Here is a 22,657-nt window from a genome sequence, read left to right on the forward strand (position 1 = left end):
CATATTCTTAATCTGGACATAATAACATTCATTTCAAAAATCGGAACAATAATATACCCTATTTACTAGTAGTCCTCATTTTTTTTCTTTTAAAGTCAAATAATTTAGTATTACATGCAGCAAAAAGAGGGAGCTTACCGAAGACCAGTTACCAGTTATCCAATTCGGATTGGACGAATGAGTAGACAAAGAGTCTTCTTCGCTGGGATCTGGCAACAGAGACGGGATTAGATTTTCAAAAATTCTGTGGTATTGGTCTGATTTGATGATACAAATTGGTAGTTCACAGGACGTCTTTTCCAATGGCTTTGTGCTTGCATTGCATTGTTCAGGTGGGACTGCTCGACCATGTGCTGCGCAATAAATTCGTCGTTGCTTGGTACCAGATCCACAAGTCACTGAGCACTAAAAAGGACATAATACATTGATGATTGAGTGGGAAATATCAAAAACATATTACCCACCTGTACAAAAAGAAAATCTTGCGCATGCAAGCGTGTTTATGAGTGCATCAACGAAAGGAAATGATTTCTTCAATGAGTAAAATAATATTTCATAAAGGCATTAAATTAAATACGCTCTGTGGTTTAAGGACTGAGTTATAAAAATACAATCACTACTGCTATTGTGAACCTTAATTGCTACGAATTGTTGTATAAACGGTACTACATACGATATTAAACAAAACGACATTAAAAGAAATAAATTAAAATTTTAATATGTTTTTGAATGATTCACAACTACGTATTACATGCTGGGAAACGTTTTCATAATTGCAGAAATGTTTCTTCTAACAACGGCAACTCGATGATTGGAGCACGTTTGCTTAGGCAACCATCACCATCGGTTTTGTAATATTTTTACCTACATTTCTTATGTGGAAACTCGATGAGGGTAAATTACTCATTTTTTAAGCACCTTTCAGCTCCTGGAAGCCCTGATTAAGGACCGGAAAAAGGTAGAAAAACTTACTTTAATCCTTTCCTTACAGCTTTTACCCTTCATTCATGACAACAATTTTTGGAAACTCGATGAGGGTAAATTACTCATTTTTGGTTACTTTTAACCTCTGGCAACCCTGCTTAGAGAGCCGTAAAAATGTAGGCAACCTTACTCAGCGTTTTATTGCCATCATTTACTCTTCATTTATGATACATATTTTCGGAAACTCAATGAGGGTAAATTACTCATTTTTAGGCGCGTTTCAACCCCTGGCAACACTGATTAGTTCATTTGAAAGAGGTAGAAATTCTCTTACTTTCACGATTTATTTACCACTTTTTCTCTTCATCTATGGAAACAATTTTAGGACACTCGATGCGGGTAGGTCAAGCTTAGTGGGATCTCCCCCTATAAACTGTTTATCTCCTCGTAGAAAAAAACTCAAGAAATATTTTGACTTGTCTATTAAGGAAAGTTTATCAATAAGGTCTTTAATGTCAACGCTAAGAATTGTAAAAGCTGAAAGTGTAAAACAACGCAGAACGTCAACAACAGTTAAATAAGAACGAAATTCAAACAAAATCAAGATAAAATAAAAGAAAAGAATAAATAAAATAGTATTAATAATTAAATTTATTTCACTAAGTACTATTAAATTTAACGATTGAAATTAATTAAAGTGAAAATTGCACTATTTTTTTCCAATTTGAAGAATTTAATTCATGAATATTTTAGAATGAAGTTATAAAAGTGCGAGATTTATCTTTCCTAAGTTTCAAGGAATAAATGCATGAATAATTAACGACTACTTCAGTTGCTGGTAAACCAGTAAATGAAAAGTTAACAGCATATATACCTCAAGATCTGAAAAACAATAAATATCCCTTAATTTTTCTATAAATTCTCCTTCGCTTTGTCGTGAGCTCCGTAAAAATTGAACATAAATTAGTATTTTCAGTAAGTTACCGCCCTGTAGTCAGGGCTAAGGCAAAAATATATGAAATACACCGCCAGCTCAGTCATTCCATCCGAGGACTGCAGTTTCGTGCTTATCAGCACTCATCAGCCCGACTTAGGAAGCGACTGAGCTGATGTCAGTGCTAATTCTATATTAGCAATGAGTTTGTTTGGCACTCTTGGCTTCCTTAAGCGGTTTTCCACTTCCGGCTCAGTCACTTCCTAAGGCGGGCTGATGAGTGCTAATAGGCAAGAAACTGCAGTCCTCGGATGGAATGACTGAGCTGGCGGTGTATGTTATGTATTAATTAGTATACTTACTGGTTCCCAAGGACCTGTTTCCCATTCTGTACAGGGATGTTGGTTACATGATTCAATGACCGGTGGAATATGCGAGTCATTGCATAAAGTTCTAGAAATTACTTTGTCTTTTAGTTGGCAATGGAATGTACGACGTCTTTCTCCGTGGCCACAAGAAACTGAGCACTAAAAAAATAAATTGAAAAAGAGTTAATTGTTAAATAAGAAATAAATATAACCATACAGTAGATCTTATGAAGTAGAGCTCTGCTTCTCTGTGCCGGTCGGAACAGAGGAAGATCTGGAGTACGACACACAAAAATCCGAATAACTGGACAGCTTAAAAAAATTGCTATGGCAATCCTTATAGGTAACTTCCTTTCATTTTGTCCCAAGCTTATGACTGCCAATTGAGGCACTGAGAAGCATGGGCTCTCATATGCAAAATTGAAAGGGGGGGGGGGGCTCAGATATTTTAACCATGGTTTAGCAGTATATTTTCCCCATGGAAACCGATTTCTGAACAGATTAAAGTCATTAAAATTTGACAATTTTAATAACTTATTCATTAATGGCTGGAGAAGAAATGTTTTTGCAAAGAAAAAAGTACTAAAAACAAGGAAGTTCAAATTTTAAAGGGAGTTCTAATTTTAAAGAGGGAGGGGCTCAAGCCCCCCCCCCCTTGCCCCCTATATGGGCGCCCTTGCTGAGAAGCAAAGGAATGCAAGTGGCAAATTAAAAATTTGGCAGTTGAACTTCTCCTCTATCTGGGGCAAGAGATAGTACTAGTAGTCCTGGTAGATTCTGTTTTACAGCATGATTTAGAAAAAAATTTCAATGAAAGCTACCAAGCCCCGCAACTTTAAACGTGAAACATCTAATCATAATCCTTAAACGTGAAACATTTAGTGCATCATATCATTAGAGTAAATTATGAGTAATACATGTATGAAACAACTGTAAACATTTTAAACGTTTTTCATGACAAATGGAATTTGCGCAGCCTCTAAGTATGTCTCAACTTGCCCCCGTGGCGGGGACTATAAACCCATTGCACTATCTACGAAGAATTCTTAAAAACAGGATTTTAATTATTATCCTTTTGCAGTTCGTTTGTAGGTTTTTCCCATTTGAAAAATAGCACTATTTATTTCCTAATCTAAATTGTTTTCGAAATGAATACAAAATCTTATGGTTAAATCTTATAATAGTTAGTGCTAGCACAGCTTAAGTTTTCTCTTGTGAGGTTGAGTCGCATAGCACTTACATGTAATGACGAACTAGAATTGGTAATATGACTAAAGATAGAGGGCTCGGTGGAGAATTGATTCTTAAATCCCTTTAGTGCACCCCTCTTATAATATACAATACTCATTTCGTTACTTTAATTTCGGAGAATTACTATCTATTATTTTCGGAGAATTGCTCTATCCTTTCTCCTGTGCGGTTGAGTCACATAGTACTTACATGTAATGACGAACTAGAATTGGTAATATGACTAAAGATAGAGGGCTCGGTGGAGAATTGATTCCTAAATCCGTTTAGTGCACCCCTCTTATAATATACAATACTCATTTCGTTACTTTAATTTCGGAGAATTACTATCTATTATTTTCGGAGAATTGTTCTATCCTTTCTCCTGTGTGGTTGAGTCACACAGCACTTACATGTAATGACGTACTAGAATTGGTAATATGACTAAAGATAGAATGTTCGGTGGGGAATTAATTCCTAAATCCCTTTAGTGCACCCCTCTTATACTAATATACAATACTCATTTCGTTACTTTAATTTCGGAGAATCACTATCTATTATTTTCGGAGAATTGTTCTATCCTTTTTCAAGATATGAAATTTATTTACTAAATCACATGAAAAATAAAATAAGATGCTGTCACAAGCATGCTGCTAATGTTGCTATAGTTGAAATACTGAGCTATCCTTACTTCACTCCAATTACTCGCTTTCCATAGCGGGCAGTCTTCCTGCAAGCAAGCTTGTTCTGTGATTTTGCTACTGTTCTCACATTTGGCATCTGGGAGCTCAACGCTTTCGTCTCCTAAGCAGACCGCTTTTCGGTACTGAATTCCAACTCCACAGCTGGTAGAGCACTGTTAACATTAAAAATATTTCACTAAATTAGATAGAGGTTTAGCCGATGTAATTTGATTTACGCGTTTTGATATTTGAAAGTAACTCAGATAAATTTTAGCAAAATTTGAAAACTTTAAGTCAGCACGTAAATATTATTTATAAACAGTATTTATATATAACGGTATCTCGTTATAAATAAAAGCAAATTTGTTTACAATAAATCGTAACAAATTTAAATGACCTAGTAAAATACATGAAATACACCGCCAGCTCAGTCATTTCCTGCCGAGGACTGCAGTTTCGGGCTTATTAGCACTCATGAGCCCGGCATAGGAAAGTGACTGAGCTGGAGATGGAAAACCACTTAAGGAAGCCAAGAGTGCCAAACAAACTGGTAGCTAATATAGAAATAGCGCTGACCAGCCGAGTGACCGAAGCAATGGTTCGGTTCAACTCGATGATTGAAGGCAAGGCATGGTATGTTCATGGTATTGGTTGGTAATTTACTGAATAGACCAAGTAAAATGTCCGAATTTTTGCATAATAGCTGCAAAACGTTGCTTAAAAAAAGAAAGAAAAAAGAGGGAAGAGGATAAAAACGAGTAAATTAATATTTTAAAGCATTGTAAGAGTATATATATCACTCGTTTGGAAAAAGAGTGCCACAATACGAAATTTTAAAAAAAAATTCGCATAAAGGCCTTCAAGTGACGTTATCTTCTTTGGAAAATAATGACAGATTTTGTTCGAATATTAACCACTGGAGAGCACATCGAATATACTTTTTTTAATGCAAATTGCCTGAAGAGTTCAACTTCAAACGCGTCCCCTGTAAAATTTCATTTCTTCGTATTGTGGCACTCGTCTTCCAAATGAGCGATATGTGAGTACATAGAACTGAAACATCGTCAATAACTCAGATGTTCCAATATGTATCTTTATTAACTCGGCAAGTAAACTAATTCTTAAAAATATGATTATTGTAAGGAAAGCTTAAATTTATTACTGTGCTCTCTAAAATAATTTGGCATTTTTATGGCATTAATGCTTCTTTTTTTCACACGAATCATATTTTAAAATTTGGTTTTCACAGCGTAAAAAATGGCCAATAATTTTGGTTCAAAAAGTGAACCCATGCATGAAAAATACCACATGGTAATCGATTCCCTTTTTTCTATAATGTATTTATTATTTTGAGCGAAAGTACTTTTTTTCTCGACCCAAATAGAACTTTGAGGCCATTACACAGAAAAATGGACATTTTGATCCGCACGTGACAGCTCATTTATTTCATTAAAAATAGCAAAATGAAAGGGCTATGAACAAAATTTTGTAGTTTAAGAAATCACAAAAGTATGAGTGATTTCTTAAGCAAAAATGTTTGCTAATTTCCTTTAAAAATTATTGTTCTTTGATGAAATATATGAGCTGTCACGTGCATGACAAAATGTCGGCTTTTTCGTTCAATGGCCCTTTGGAAGAAACATACACTGAAACTGATAATGAATTATCTTCATTAACCATTCTGAAGCAATTATTGAGAAAAATGAGAAATAAAAACTGATAAAAGAGTGATAATGCAATAAATTAAATGATGTATGTAACGTATGACCGGTAATATATAGTTCAACGTTATGTCTTGTCAAAAAATATTCTTATAATTCACATTTTTTTTTATTGTTAACAATTCATTTTTCTATGCCAATGACAACTTTTTTTGTTTTTACTGTGTTTGTTTCAATATTTTCCCTCTTATCTGAATCGTTGATTCATTTTACATCTACCTTGACTATTACCCTTTTAAATGTCTTACGCATGCATTAAAAGCACTTTAGTTTTTCTCAACTTAATGATTATTCAATTGAAAAAGTTCAGTTTAAAAAAAAAACTATAGCAATCCCAACTTATTATGAAACTATCTGGTTTTAAAAAGAAATTTGGGACTTGAATGTTATTCACTTTTCTCGATGGAAAAGCCATGAAGTGTAATCTGTTTTCCTTTAAAGCAGGGGCGACAGGCCCATCGGCCCGCGGGCAGATGCGCCCTCCCGCCTATGCGCCTTTGCGCCCTCAAGCCATAACCTTTTTTTAATTTTTTTAAATTTTATATTTAAATTATTTTACTTTTTGGTGCTAATTTCCTTATTTTTTAAAATTAAAAACAATGTATTTTTTTACTTTTTGGTGCAACTTCCTCATTTATCATATTTCTTTCGTTTTTTTTGCGCTCACAAACCTTTGCGACTTCAATTCGCTTTTTTTTTCTTTTCTTTAAACTCGTAAACGTGTGTACCTTCGGGGTTTTCTTTTTCTTTTCACATTAAAAAAAAAAAAAAAATCTGGACTTTTTTTCGCACCTTTTTTTTTGTGCCCTTTGGAGGCCAAGGTTGGCGCCCTCTCGCAGAACCCAGTCCTCCCCTGCTTTAAAGGCCATCTTTTTGAATGAACAAGTATATCCAAGCAGCAGTACAGCTTGAGCACTATTCAAAGCGAGTCACTAGACACAAACTGAAATGATACATCCGACTAAAATTTCTTTGTTGTTCAGAACAGAAGCTACAATTTTACTTCATAATAATTGGTCCCCTATAAGGAGCTTGCAGGAATGATCAAAAAGTTGCTCTTACAATGCATATGTATTTCTCGAAGAATGTACTTATGTAAAGACAGTGTACACCTTATTCTATAGCGTTAAACTCTGTGTCTATCCAGAAAATCGACAAGTTGACACTATCTGTCAAAAAACTGGGAGATTAATTTCCTAGCATATAAAAGTCTAGCGAGCGCGGGAAAGCAGTAGTCACAAAACATCTGAGTAATTCTTTCAACTCAATTAAAATTGAACATCTAAGAGAATTCTTAACTAAAGGGAAAAAGATAATTAAATAATAAAAAAAACCTCCCTAAAATATTTATTACGCACTAATAGAGTTTAACAGGAGTCAGCATTAAGATTGAATGAAAACTTTTGCATAAAATCTAAAGGCCCAAGAAAGTCATGTTAAGACAAAAAAGTGTAGCCATACTTTTTTGTCTTAACATGCCAAGAGCTTTCAGCAATACTTCCCGTAAAACCACAGTTACAATAACTTCAGGGCATCTAACTACATTCTATGTCACTTTCGTATCAACTAACTTTATAAAAACCGGCTCATTGAAAGTAGTTAAAATATTAACTCCAATAAGAGAACTGTGAACCATGGTAAGGAGGGGGGAAAAAAGATCACAGCAGGTAGAATTTTTGATCTATTCTTTGGACATTTGAGAAGAGAGAGAGAGCAGATTTTCTAAACACCACCTAGAATTGATATTGGTGAATTGAAGGATGGTGTAAACGATTTTTTTTTCTTAAACTAGAATTCCGTGCGCTTTTAACCGTTTTCTTTTTAAGCACCCCCTCTCCTCCCCAGCGACTGGAAAGGTTTCGGTTAATAGCCAATCTACCATGATTGGCATCTTACTGTTGCATATTTTCTGCTTTCTGATGCCACTTTGCAATGGAATGTAGGAAAATGTTAAGCAAGTTCATGAAATTTGGTTGTTACTGTTAAACTTGATTTTTGCAGAACTGTAATTGCTGCTTTTAAATGCATTATTCTACACTTTGTTGCACATCAATATAATCACCTGAGACCATTCTCCGTATTTCCATTGCCTCGTTTTGCATTGGCCGAAGCATTCCAGGGATTCTGGGGGCCTAGGTTCCATGTGTGCACAAAAATGTTCTGGAATGGACTGTGTTTCTCCAAGCTCTGTTTGTTGATAGCATTTGACTTCATTTTTTATGACTCCTCTTCCACAAGAAGACGAGCAAGGCTCGAGATGCGTAACATCCCATCTGAAAAGAAAAAGCTTCCTTTAAAACGACATTGCATACCAAAATATTTAAAAAATGGATATCAAAATTTAAAAAAGAAAATGCAAATTGTGTTTTAAAAATAAACAAATAAGATAAAATAAATAAAATCAAATAAATAAATAAAAAATAAAATAAAATGAATAAAAATTAAATAAAAAATAAAATTAAAAAGTAACTAAATAAAAAAATAAATATTTTACATTCGCAGCAAAAATATCAACCAATGTCTTTTGCAAAAGAAAAAAAAAAGAAGAGAGATCAAATCGGTATGCTCAACAAAAAGTTTTAAAAAATATATATAATATTATTCCTTTGCAGTAGCAAGGGAATTTAAGGCAAAGTGAAATAGTTTAGTTAGTATAGATTTTTCAAAATGAACACATTCGAAAATTGTTTTAAAAATTAAAATACATAAAGAAAGAACAATCTATTTTGAAATAAAACTTGCACCGAAACATTTTTTACTTTTTACAGTAATTTTGTACCTTAAAACAAATGTGGAAAATTTTCGTTTTTTTTCCATGAGGCTAAGTGAAAAAGGTAATATTTTCTAAAGAAATATTTTTTCTGCATTTATTGAAAATATTTTTGATCAAATGGACGTGTAAATAAAAGAAAAGATGAATAAATGAAACAATAAATAAATTAATATATGGAAAATAATGAATGAGCGAATGAAGTATTTAAAAAATAAAATAAAATTAGTGAATGAATGAATTAGTAAGTGAATTATTAAATGAAAGAATATAAATGCATTAATTAATACCTAAATATGTAAGTGATTTAATAAATGACTGAATTCGTAAATGAAATGAACTATTTCACCTGCCCCATCCATTTTGGCCAGCGTGCACTTAACCAATTGTACAAAACATTTAAAATTAAAATAAGCTTAATATTCAATAAATAAATACTGCTCTAAATGTTCTTAGGCTCCAATTAATATTTCACATATTAATAACAAGAAGTTTATCATTTTATAATAACAAAATTTGATCTTCAGTGTTAACTTTTTCTAACTAGGATAGGCTACATGTGTCACTACATAGTTAAAATATACCAGATAGGTGACGCTTGTCCCACATTTCACTTTGTCCCACATTCCCCTACTAAGTACATATTGTATTTTGACATGCTAAACGTAAGTTTTGTCACTCTGACTGCCATTTGCAAGACAGTTCCTAGTATGTGAGCTTGGCTAAGTTGAACTACTCTGAGGTATCTCGTTGCTGACTTTGCCGTTTCCGTGCAGTAGAGTGCAGTTGCCGTACACAGAAATAACTAGAGGTAATTGCCTGGTAAGAAGGCACTTATATAGATTGAAGTTGGTGCGCAGGTACGAGTTTAATTGCTTTTTAAACTTTACATTGTATTTTAGTTTCATTATTCAGTAATTTTCCCTTAGAATACTTCAAAATGTTTATTTAATAGGCTCTATATATCTATGTACTGTAATTAAATTAGAGTAATTCTAATCCCAAAAATGTATAAATAGCATTGGCTTTTAATGTGTTCAGTAAAAATTCCCCCCATATGAAAAATTCGTAAAGATTAATTGAAAACATAAATCTTCTAACGTGAATACATAGGCATCAACACCCTTTTTACCCGACTGCGCGTGCGCGACGCAAAGGGGGGTAATGTGTTTATTAGTCTATGTATGTTTGTCTGTTTCTATGTGGCGTTCTACAGGCTAAACACCTTGGCCAATTTTGGTAGTTCTTACGTCAACCGATTTGTCTTAACCTTGGGAGTGTCACTAAACACATGACAGTAATCAAAAGCACCATTTCAAAAACCAGTCGCCATATTGTCAGTTTGGGATCGTGTCGCACGCTACCTGCCGGCTACACAGCGTGCGACAAATGCAGGTAGCGTTTCTTCTCCGTGAATTTTTTGTTTACTAAGTCTACTAATTCGATTTTCATCTCTAACATGTTGCATTTGTTTTTGTCGTGATTCAGCGGACTGAGTTTCGCGACGTGTACTCTCTTGACGGGCTTTTTTAGTTTTGGGAGAAAGATTTGACTGATGACTTTAACGCGCTGGTAATATAACTGTGGTTGACTTAAATTCGCGCATTTTTGCTAAAGGTCAAGCATATGTAGTTTTAAGCCGAGTAAGGTTCCTAGAGGCACTAATAATCAGTAGTTTAGACCACCACAAGTTACTTAATAATCCTCGCGATATAAACTCTCTCAATGAAATGACAAGATTGCGAAATTTGCCGTCTTATAATTATAATAATAAATAAGTCAATGAAAATTAACTAAAAAGTGTAAAAAAAAAATTATTAAATAAAAACAAAAAATCCAACTGCGTAAAAAAAAAAAAAATTAAAAAGACAAAAATATAAGCCCAGTAGTTTAGAATTTTAATAAGTATTACTGAGTAACTACTCCGTTGAAATAGTTATGTAAAAAATTGATACACATATAAGACAAATCAAAAATTCAAAAGCAGAATAGAAGGGATCAACAGTCGGGGCCCATTTAAATTTTACGGGGTTCCTTGACTGGTCAAAAAGGAATGGGCCTCGATTGCTGATCCTTCTATTCTGCTTTTGAATTTATGATTTGTCTTATATGTGTATCGATTACAAAACTATTTTAACGGAGTAGTTACTCAGTAATACTTATTCAAATTCTAAACTACTGGGCTTATATTTTTGTCTTTTTAGTTTTTTTTTTGGTTTTTACGCAGTCGGGTTTTTTGTTTTAATTTAATTGTTCATTTGCTTTGTTTTCAATACAAGTAAGAATTTTTCATTTTAAACACATTAAAGTTCATTTCAAAATTTTAATTCTTGAAGGTATTGATATTTTTTTGCAAAAGAAAAATCATGTGATGTATTTTCTTTTATTATCGAACTATAATACTTCAAAAGCATTGATATTTATCGCAAAGGGAAAAATCAGCTGATTTTTCTTTTATCATACATGTATAATACTTTCAAGACATTGATATTTATTTGCAAAGGGATAATCAGACCATACATTATCTCTTGCTTTTACATTTAACATAACGCCCTTCAATGGATTTATTAAGTTTTCAGAAAGTTTCAAAGATTCTTACCTGAGTACGCAATTAGGGTTGCAGACTTTCGCTTCATGTACAGGACGTTCTTGTTCGTGACACATTGCGTCGTTGACGGTCTCGCCACTTGCACTGTTGACGCATATAGCTTTTCGATATTGTTCTCCTATAACCTCAACAAAAAACGTTACTGATAAATTTAAAGGGAAATTTTCTATAAAACTATGTGGAGTCTCAAAAATCCGAGGTAATTGGGTCTCACCTCACTCCGATCACAGAAAACTCTGATTACATGGAAATTTTTTCCACATTTAAAACTTACACAACTCGGAAGACATAAAAAGGAGCACCTTTTACTTCCCTGCATCAAGAAAAAGAACTATTGTCTTCACGAAAAAAAAAATATCACTCAAACTTCAACATAAATTCCCTTTTAATTGCTTTTTTGACGAATTTTAACTCAATTTTTTTCTTGATATCCGTGCGCATATATATGTGCAAAGCAACCAAAACGTCTACATAAATTCCCTTTTAATTGCTTTTTGACGAATTTTAACCCAATTTTTTCTCGATACCCTTACGCATATATATGTGTAAAGCAACCGAAACTTCAACATAAATTCCCTTTTAATTGCTTTTTGACGAATTTTAACCCAATTTTTTCTCGATATCCGTACGCATGTATATGTGCACAGCAACCAAAACATAATCAACCTCTCGTTGTATTTTTATTATTTACTAAACGTAGTCAATAAGTTTTACAGCTGCAAAATATTTCTATTTTCAAATTTTAATGAAAATCAAATTTTTAGCTACTAAAAAATACAACTTTAAATATAAATGAAGCACCTCGGATTAAGCGGAATCGCGAACTTTCGAGACTCGGATTTTCGAGACTCTAATAAAATTCATAAATACGCTAGTGTTCAAAATTAAGTGTATGTATACACATTGATACAAAACCAATAACTATCCAGCATTTGAAATTCACACGCATGATCATGACAACACTAGCATACTCTTGATATATATATTTTCTTTTTTTAAATTATCTCAAGTATACCATTTCAAACATATAGAATCAAAGTTTCTATAACTTGTTACTTTGCGAACGACTGAGAGATAAGCGTAACCATTTAATAACATGATCATAATATGAATTTGAAGTGTTGTGTTGGACGACTCTTTTTATGGAGCACTGTTCACTATAGGAGAAAAGAAAATGCATTCGTAGAGAGAATATTTCCTTTTGGAAATCATTAGAAAAGCTCCACAGAGAACGTTTTTATAAAATCTCATATTACAGGCTTTTGCAGTCCCCTTGGCGAGATAATTCATGGGCGATCATTGCTTATTACTGGTTTTATTATGTCTGCTGTCACGTTAACTCTGTAAACATTGACTTAGTTATACAAAACGTTCCTTGCGGAGAAAATGATAACTAAGCATTCTAACTCCAATGAAATTCCTGTGCCCAACGTATTGCCACGTGACAATCAAACAAAAACAAATTTCATTTTGGTCGAAAGACAACCCTAAGCTATTTCAATCAGATGTTTTCTGTACGACTGCCATTTATAGGTAGATGATAAATGGTAGTTTATTTTATAAATGATATTCACAATAATGAACGGCCTCTCTCCAATTCTCTTTGCGAAATCAAAGAGCTTGTGCCTTGTTTCACTTAACTTGTAGCAATGGAAATCTTTCAAAATTTTTTGATTTTCTTCTGGTAAATTTCATTTCAAAAACCATATCCGAGCAAGAGAGCACATATTTTACCGATCGCATTATAAGATATTCTCACCTTGGCAAATGCTGTTGCAGGGAGACCAACTCTCTTCAAGATGCCAGCGGTAACTTTTTTCAACATCAAGGGAAACAGTATATTCATAAGAGATTCCCGGCTGATGAAGGCTACCAACTGTTAGTACCTATATGATGGTTTGAAGGAAAATATTATTAACGATTTTATTTGAACTATTATCCTCCTTTTGTCAGAGTCTATGCATAAGCATGTCACAATTTAAAATATTTTCATAGACGATTACATGCTTGATGCATTTTATGTATACGTTAAGTCAACTCAGGTTTCATGGAATCTAAATATATCAGTCATATGTACGAGAAGTATGCTAGTGAAAATCTCGTTAAATATGTTTTCATTAGGTTGTCAGTAAATAAACTTGGGAATTATCTCGACAGCAGTTAGAGTGAACTTTCAGAAACTAAGTTCCTTTATTGCCCGACTGCACGTGCGCAACGCAGAGGAGTGGAATGTGTTTATGGGTGTATGTATGTTCCTATGTGGCGTTGTCGAGGCTAAACGCCTTTTCCAATTTTGATGATTCTTGCGTCAATCGATTTGCCTTAACCTTGGGAGGGTCACTAAACACATGACAGTAATAAAAGTTCATCATATCAACAACCAGTCGCTATATTGTCATTTCGGGATCGTGTCGCACGCCGCTATCTGCGTGCGACAGAATAGCAGAATAGAAGGATCAACAGTCGAGGCCCAGATAAATTTTACGGGGTTCTTTGACCGGTCAAAAAGGAATGGGCCTCGATTGTTGATCCTTCGATTCTGCGTTTGAATTTATGATTTGTCTTGTGTGTGTCGATTATGTAAAACTATTTCAATGGTGTAGTTTTTCAGTAGTACATAATAACATTCTAAACTACTGGGCTTATATTTTTTCTTTTTCTTTTTTGTTTTTACGCAGTCGGATTTGTTTTATTAATTAATTATTTTTTCCAGAAAGAGAAGACAAAAGTTATCAAAATATTTCGAATGCTGATTCCATATCGTACTGTTGACAGTCCTGAAGATTTTCTTTTGTCGTTTAAGTGCCTATCGTACATATTTATTTATTTTTCAGCTAAGAAAAACACTTAATGAATTGAATCCAGGGCTGCGTAGTCGGTGGGAAAATGATAAAATCCAACTTCGACTCCTTTAACCCAAAATCGGCCCGGCTCCGACTCCATAATTCCAATTCCGACTTCGTAGTTCTGACAGAACTGCAAAGGGAAAGCGATCGACTCCGACTCCTTTATCACAAAATCAATCAGGCTCCCCCTTCACAGTCCCGATTAAATCTCATACTAAACAGGAAGTTCGTTCAAAACGAAATGAGCTTACTTTTCCGTACATCACCCTCGATTTACTAACGTCTGTCATATCTCTCTCAATGTCTTAAGTCAAATGTGTCTTTGTCAAATTTAAAAGTTTTTCGAAAATAAAATATCGTTTTTAAGTTAAAGCATTCCAACAAACTGTTAGGCATTTTATTTCAGTAAATTTAAACTTATGTTATTTTTCATAGAAACATTTAAATTAAAGCATAGTTTATTATTATCGTCAATTTTATATTTGTTTTAAAGTATTCTTCGAAATTCTAGCTTTTATTGAAATGTGTTAGCATTAATTAATTAATTAATTAAAGTTTAAATTAACAAGCAGCGCAAAAACAAAACGGAAGTTGTTCTGTTCAAACTAAGTAACACTTATGTCCACAGAAGTTGATTATCATAGAGAACACAAAAAGTGTGCGTTAAAAACACATTTAACAAAACTTGAAGTAGTGAAAAGATTTTACCTGCACATATAGTTCCTTCTGCAAACGCTTTGAAGCGTTGATTCTTTCCACTATGGTATCTGAGCCAGAGTATTCAATCAATGATCCTGCGTATTGAATAGACTTTGGAAACATAGAAATCATGAAGTCGCCATTTAGGATGTATAAGTGATCAGATCCCATTAAAGCTGAAATACAAACATGTATTACGTTCACATTTTAAAGAAGCGCAAATTGTTCATTTATGCAGACTTCCATTTACAAACAAAATATCACTTGGTCAAACGTAATAAAATTAGGGACAGCGAGTTTTTAAGATGGAATTAATCGCTCCATGACGAAAATGAGTCGGGTTATCATCCTACAAACAAGCTCATTTCTTTAATTGCTGCTTTTGAACTTAAAAATTTCATTTTAGAATCGTTTCCTTTTAAAGGCAGCGATGTATTTTTTTTCGCAATAGTTCCTTTTAAAAAAATTAAAATATTTAACAATGCGTTTTAGCTTCGAAGACAGCATAGAAAGGAAAAAAAAGAAAAAAAAAAAGAAAAAAAACAGTATCACGATGTCAAAAACTCTTAGTCAGCAGTTACAATTCAGAAGACGAGTTTTACCATCTAATAAAGAGGAATTTTCTTAATGGATGAGTGAACTTTGGAATAGACTTAATCCAACTTTGTCAGAGAAACGATAAAGGTTTCATCGTTTCGTATAGATTCGCATCGGCTTTATCGTAAGTAGTAAAAAAAAATTTTAAACTACTTTGAAAGTTTGTAAAAATTAATGAGCGAAATTAACTGCATCTTTGTGAAAAGAGAACCAGCTTAGTTATATATGAAAATTAAACTACTCTATTTATTTCAGATTTAGTTAACCTATAACTATATTTTTCTTAAGGATAACTATATAACTAATTACTACATAACTACTACCTTTCATTACATACAAAACTAATTATCAGGGTTCAAAAAATTCCGAGCACCTAAAAAAAAAAAGAAAAAATACCTTCGCTTTTAAATCTTTCAGAACAAGAATTTTTCAGGACTGAAGTTACCCTGAATTTTCCAATAAACTCTCAGAAATAATTTATCTGGCACCGAAATTTTTCTCCTGATTGCCAATGTTTTACTACTTTTGTCGGTCTCGATAAAAACTATTTATTAGTTATAGTCTCGATGTGACTGGTTGCCTACTTTTATAATTTGCAATATCATTAATTTGGTAGAAAATTAGACTTACCTAAGTAGTTATCATCCTTCGTATTTTCGTGACCAAACTGCAAAATTTCGACATTGCTGGCACCAGCAGGAATTGTCACCACAGTGTTGTATCCTGAAATTTTAGGAAAATAAAAACCCACCGGAAAAAAAAAAAATTATCAACCACTCAGTACTCAGCAGTACTCTAAAACCAATGGATGATGACCTTTACAAAGCACAAAATAGCGTAATGACAACGCAAACTAGCTAATAAAATTAAAGTTGTCATATATGAGTTAGAAAGTAAATTGTACGCTGAAAGAGTTGTCTCCCCTTTCCCAACGGCGCTACCTCTCCAAATAGTACTACGTAGACCCCGAAAAGGGACTTCCCAAAAAGTGAAAAAGACCCTCTAAAAACGTTCAATGGCAGTCTGTGCCTTGACACTCCTGGTGGGCAGTGGCGTAGCTACACTTTCTGCCGCCTGGGGCGGTTGCTCAATTTTCTGCCCTTTTTGATGGTAAATAGTTGACACATTAAAGAGTCAAAAGTATTTTAATAAGATTTTATTAAACAAGAAAATAAACTTATTTTGTTTCCTTCTTATTTTTCTTGCAGAAAGGAAAAAAAAAGGGATTCAGAGCCCCGTCGAAAAATTCCAAAAGTTATGTCAAAAATCGGAATTTTAAGCAATTTTTAGTAACGTTTATAGAAAAGATGTTTGAAGATCCCTCCGGATTTTTTTTTTCAAAATTGAAATTAGTTTTAGGAATTCTTCGATGACGTTAGGGGTCGGGACTTCAAGGAAAATTTATGAAACTGAAGTGTTAAAAAAGCAATTTTAGGCTATCTTTGGATACGTGAAGATATTGGGGAAGGTTCGGAGGCGATGTCCCGAAAGCTTTTCAAGAGAACTGAAAAACACATAAATGCAGGCTGTATCTAGTGGTGCGAGGGCGTCCCCTAACTCCAACAAAGACTGGATTTTCCTTCCGAAATATTTTCAAACTTAAATAATTTTATTATCTTTGATGACGTTAAAAAGAATAGGGAACATTCAAGGGCTCTCTGGAATTTTTTCGATGCCAAAATTTCAAAAACGCAACTGTAGGTCAAATGTTTCCACAAATGTTGGGAAGTCGGATGATTTTCCCATCTCTCCTAGAAAATTTTTTAAAATGACGTCCTAAAACGTGATTTCAGCCGTTGTTTGACGAACAACGTTATGAGAGAGAGCTCGGAAGGGGTTTCCCACCCGAAATCTTTTTCAAAAAAAACTGTTGCTCATTTTAAGCTCTTCACCACTGAGAAAAAAAGGATTTACGGTCTTTCCTTTGAAATTTCTAAAAACGAAATTTGGAGCCAACTGTGATGACGTTAGGGGATTTCGTGCACATCTGGGGTCCCTACCTTAGAATTGTGTTGAAATTTAAGTTTCAAAAAACTCAAGTTTAAGCTATTTTTGGAGACATTGGATGAGATGGGGATTATAAAGTTCGAAGTTGATGTCCTAAATACACACTTCAGACTGTCTTTAATCATTATACAAGAAGGTTCAGAGCTGAACCGCCCTCAAGAGTTTGTTGGTATTGAAGTTATAAAAACTCAATAATCAATATTAGGCTAAGGATGGGCGTTATCCCTTGAAAATGCTTCGAGACTCGAAGCCTAAAACTGCACTTAGGACTGTTTGGTGACTTAAAGATATAGGGAGATTCGGTTGCTTTTCCGAAAAATGTGACATATATTGAGGGTTTAACAACGCAATTTTAAGCTGTCTTCGTTGGATCAAAATTCTCTGGCCTCAAAACACATTTTAAAGCTATCTTTGTCACACTTTAGACAGCGAAATGGGGGGAGGGTTGAAAATGGAGTCCACAAAATGCTGTTTTAGGTTATGTTTGGCCAAATTAAGGGAGAAATGTATGGTAAGCGGGTCTCCTCCGGAAATTTTTGAAAATTAAAGTTTTGAAAATGCATTTTAAGCTTTGTGACAGTAGGAAGAAGCTAAAGGTAGAGGGAAATTTAACTACTTTAAAGTTTTAGAAACTCAAATTTAGGGTCAATTTGGTTTCTAAAGGGCTTAATTAAATGGTGATAACTCCCTTTTATATCCGTGGCTGAGCGATTCATCTAATGTTGACAAACCCATAAGTTGCCACCCTGGGTACACGTAAGACACACCCCCTCCCTCTCTCTAGATCCGGTACTGCTATATTACTAAATTTGGATGATTCTCTTTTTCACTAATAGAGGTCGCATTGTGAAAGGCTTTGTCTGGAAATCATTTTATCAACTAAAAACCTTTCCTTAAAATGAATGGCTAAACGTGAAACTCATTGTATAATGGAATTAGTTGATATAATACAGTAGTACAAGCAATTATTATTCGAGTTGTGAACAGTTTTTTTAATAAAATGATTATAAATTTATTCTGTCTTAGTGAACAATTGGTCGTCAATGAGCAATTAAAGCAATTGTTGAAACATTATACTATGCTGAAAATGAGCAAGAAATCGCCCACCATTTGAGACCTCACTCCTTTTACTCTTGTTATCGCTTTCCTTTAAAAAGCGGTTTTCTTTTTTTTAATACTGTACAGTGGTTTCCAAAGAACTTACTTAAAATCAAGTGGTAGCTTCATCATATAACGAAAGGTTATGAAATTTATTGTTTCTTCCGTAATAGTTAATCTTAACAGCAAAAAGAAAAACAAAACATGGTCCCTTGACTTTACACTACCACCTCCCTCAATCTGTAGCTTCAGATGAAGGAAGAGAAGATACAAATGCCGAGATGTCCGCAAGAAAAACACGTGTTTTATATTAGAGTAATTTTATTATCATAGTCGTACTAAAACCTTACAATTTGAAGCCTTTTTTTTTCTTTTTTGCCTCCAGTAATAGACCAAAAGCGTAATTTCTCTTTTGGGAAAACGCGTGAATTGTTTTCGCATCAAAAATGTGAAATTGCCGCCCCCCCCCCCCAAATTGCCGATCGGGGCGGGCTGCCCACTCCGCCCCTCACTAACTACGCCACTGCTGGTGGGTACTGCTGTAGTAGATTTTATTTTCTTTTGAAAATTGTATATACTATGCATGGGCAGAAATAAAGAGGGAATTTAGGGGAGCAATGTTAATAACCTCCCTTAAAAGAAGAAACATACAAACAAGGTTCCAAGTCTTTCTTCTGTATATGTATCTTTAAAGTAGAAAAACAAGCTGATGTGTGCATCACATGACTTCCTTTTACTCCAATTTAATGTCATTTCCTCATTATTGGCATTTTTAATGTGATTCAATTGTTTACTTTCTAAATATCACCAACAGTGGCCAAATTAAAACCAGATTAAAAAAAAAACGCAAAATTTGTCGCCAAGTTGGCGACAAAACTCGGCGACCAAAAGACTGGCGATGTATCGCCAAGTGCCCGACAAATTATAACACCACTTGAGTTTACATCGAAATTAATAATGATTTTCCCACAAAAAGGGGCAAAAGACCCCCTTAGGAACATCCGAATGCAACCAAAATTGAAGGTGCACAACTAGGTCCCATTAGGAGTCTACGTACCAAATTTCAACTTTCTAGGACATACCGTTTTTGAGTTATGCGAGATACATACACACATACTTACAAACAGACGTCACGAGAAAATTCGTTGTAATTAACTCGGGGGTTGTCAAAATGGATATTTCGAGTGTTTGTAGGTTCCTAGGCACCACGTGTGGTCGGGTCGAAAAAAAACTCAACATTCATTCGGGGGTGAGAAAAATGGAAATTAAGGCCGATTTTTGAGTGAAAATTTCTTCGAGAATACAATACTTTTTTTTTTGTAAAAGAAGTAAGAAAGACTTCAGCATTGAAAATTCTTCAAAGCTTTTCATGTTCTCTCCTTTCCTCCAAATATTTGCTTATTGTGTTTTCCTTGTTGCTAAGTTTGTTGAAAATTTTCCGGGGAGAACCTTCAAACCCTCTCGCTATCGTAAAAAAACGAGCTGATGTATGCATCACATGACTTCCTTTTACTCTAATTTCATGTGATTTTCTCATTATTGGCAGTTTTAATGTGATTCAATAGTTTACTCTCTAAATATCACCAACACTGGCCAAATTGAAACCAGATTATAAAAAAAACAAAAAAATCGCTAAATTTATCGCCAAGTTGGCGACAAAACTTGGCGACCAAAAGACTGGCTACATTTCGCCAAGTGTTTGACAAATTATAGCACCACTTGAGTTTACATCGAAATTATCAATGATTTCCCTCCAAAAGGGGCAAAAGACCCCCTTTGGAGCATCTGAATGCAACCAAAAAGGAAGGTGCGCAACTAGACCCCACTAGGAGTCTACGTACCAAATTCCAACTTTCAGGACATTCCGTTCTTGAGTTATGCGACATACATACATACGTACATACAGACGTCACGAGAAAACTCGTTGTAATTAACTCGGGGATCGTCAAAATGGATGTTTCGCGTGTCTGAACGTTCCTAGGCATATATCCACGTGTGGTCGGGTTGAAAAAAAAAAAAAAAAAAAATCAACATTCATTCGGGGGTGAGAAAAATGGAAATTAAGGCCGATTTTTGATTGAAATTTTTTTCGCGAATACAATGCCTCCTTTTTTGTAAAAGGAAGTAAAAATCCGAAGGACAGTACCATCCCGTTCTTGAGCGTCTAAAACTTGAACTCTCGGTTTTAAGACACCAATATCAAAAAAATTCTTAGAATAGTCCCATAACCCTAAACCTTCTCTTAACATTATTAAAAGCATCCTAAAAAGCCTTTCTAGGACTTCAATTTCAAAAACATCTGATGAGTGTTTAAAAACTTCCAACTTCACTTTAATGTTAGTCTCAAAGATAGCCTGAAAATGAGCCTTAAAGATTCCACTTTCAAAAACTTTGCAAAGGAGATCGCCACCGCTCCCATCTACTCTTAAGGTCTCCGAAGATTGCCTAAAATTAATATTTAATCTTCAATTTCGAAAAATGTCCCAGGAGCGAACCCTAAAATTGATTTCAGTATTAAAAATTTCGGGAGGGAACGCTGAACCTCCTGTCACACTCTCTCTTCTTCTGCCAATGGTAACCAAAAATTGCGATTTTTAAACTTCAATGTCGAAAAATTCCCGCATAGAGCCCCTGATCCTTTCCCGTTCCCTTAACACCACCAAAGATAGCTTTGAATTTCGTTTTCGGCAATTTCCGTCGAAGAGTCCCCCAAAACCTTCTCTTCCGAAGGTAGCTTGAAATTGACCTCAGTTTCGAAAACCACATCGAGGTTAAACCCCTCCCTTTTCCTTGATGATTACCAGATACTGCCTAAAATTGAGTCTTCCCTTCCTCGGCGCGAGCAAGCACTTTTCAGAGTTCAATGTGAAAATTTCTTAGAAGACGAAATTAACTTCATCCTTGGGAAAAAAAAAAAAAAAAAAAAAAAATCGGCGAGAATATTAAGCAACATTACCGAAAATTGCGATTTTTGAAGTTATTTTTGTAAATTCCTCCGGGGGGGGGGGAGCCCTGAAAACTCCCTCCCCGATTTGTATCTCTAAAATCATTAAAGATTGACTAAAATTGTTTTAAAGTCTTCAATTTCGAAACATTTCCACAAAAGATATTATCCCGATTCCCCTTCCTCTGATTTATACAACATTGTTCTTTTCATCTTTGAATTTTTGAGCTTATTTTTTGGCTTTGGCTTAGTTTCCCTGCCCCTACAGACGCAAAAGATTAACTCCCATGATAACATGCAGCATTTTCTTCCGAAATTCTCCTTCTTACTGTCATCTTATTTATTATCACAAATATTCCCCTGCTGCTTTCCGAGCTCTCGTTTGCTTATTTCCTTTTTGATTAAAACAATGATTGTTTCTCTCCGCCGTAAGACAGACAAGAAAAATCATTCAATTGATTTTACAAATCCTCAATAGAAGGGATCCTATTGTTAAATGAAAAGATGAATTGGCATGATGACTGATGAGCTAAATTTAACCGAAGCATGTGAAATGGATTATTTGTAAGTTTAAAAACTAAAGTAAGGATTATTTAAAGCGAAACCCGATACACGATCTTAATTGAATAAGAAACTCACCCCTAATATTCTAGTTTATTTTATCTATTTACAAGCATGACTGAACAATTTATTTCTTCTTCGGTTGGAAAAAACAAATTTTCATTATAAAATTTAAATTTGAAGTACAAAGAATGCGTAAATTGTTTTAAATGTAGTGTAAAAAAATTATCTTTTTTATGTTTTGCAACTAATTTATTTGCAATTTATTTATTACTTCTAAAAAATAAAGTCTTTTTTTTTTCAAATATTGAACTTATGCAACTAGTAAAATTAAATTCCTCAGAACAGAAATGTTCAGATTACTGTAGTGACTAGATTATTTCTCTGAGGTGGGCATAATAAATCTTTAAACAGCACGGCTGCTAGTGTCTCCATCTGTCAACAGATTAATAACTAAATTATAAGTTTTATTCACTGATGTTTCTGAGGTCTAAACAGCTCCATATCATCTAAATTCAAAGCACAGTGATATCTTCAATGAGTTGTAATTTATACGCATTATGGTTATGTGACGAATAACTAAAAATAAAACTCAAGAATTAGTAAAAAAGAAAAGAGAAATTACTGCAATATTAGTGACGTGTGGTGCCATCTACTGATCTTTTCATCA

At 34.1% G+C, this 22,657-nt stretch overlaps 1 protein-coding gene across 1 annotated transcript in view; it reads right to left on the reverse strand.

The window, feature by feature from the left end:
• LOC129231188 (A disintegrin and metalloproteinase with thrombospondin motifs 9-like) overlaps positions 1-22,657 on the reverse strand; it is a 179,464-nt gene that overhangs the window by 30,184 nt on the left and 126,623 nt on the right. The window contains exons 14-21 of the mRNA XM_054865435.1: positions 16,008-16,100; positions 14,790-14,956; positions 12,995-13,121; positions 11,227-11,353; positions 7,920-8,130; positions 4,145-4,309; positions 2,221-2,385; positions 139-405 (exon numbers count right to left, since the gene is read on the reverse strand). Of these exons, the coding sequence (XP_054721410.1) occupies positions 139-405; positions 2,221-2,385; positions 4,145-4,309; positions 7,920-8,130; positions 11,227-11,353; positions 12,995-13,121; positions 14,790-14,956; positions 16,008-16,100 (1,322 nt within the window). The remainder of the gene's footprint in view (positions 1-138; positions 406-2,220; positions 2,386-4,144; positions 4,310-7,919; positions 8,131-11,226; positions 11,354-12,994; positions 13,122-14,789; positions 14,957-16,007; positions 16,101-22,657) is intronic.

This window comes from Uloborus diversus, chromosome 10, assembly GCF_026930045.1.
Source record: "Uloborus diversus isolate 005 chromosome 10, Udiv.v.3.1, whole genome shotgun sequence".
In the NCBI taxonomy this organism is placed as follows: domain Eukaryota; kingdom Metazoa; phylum Arthropoda; class Arachnida; order Araneae; family Uloboridae; genus Uloborus; species Uloborus diversus.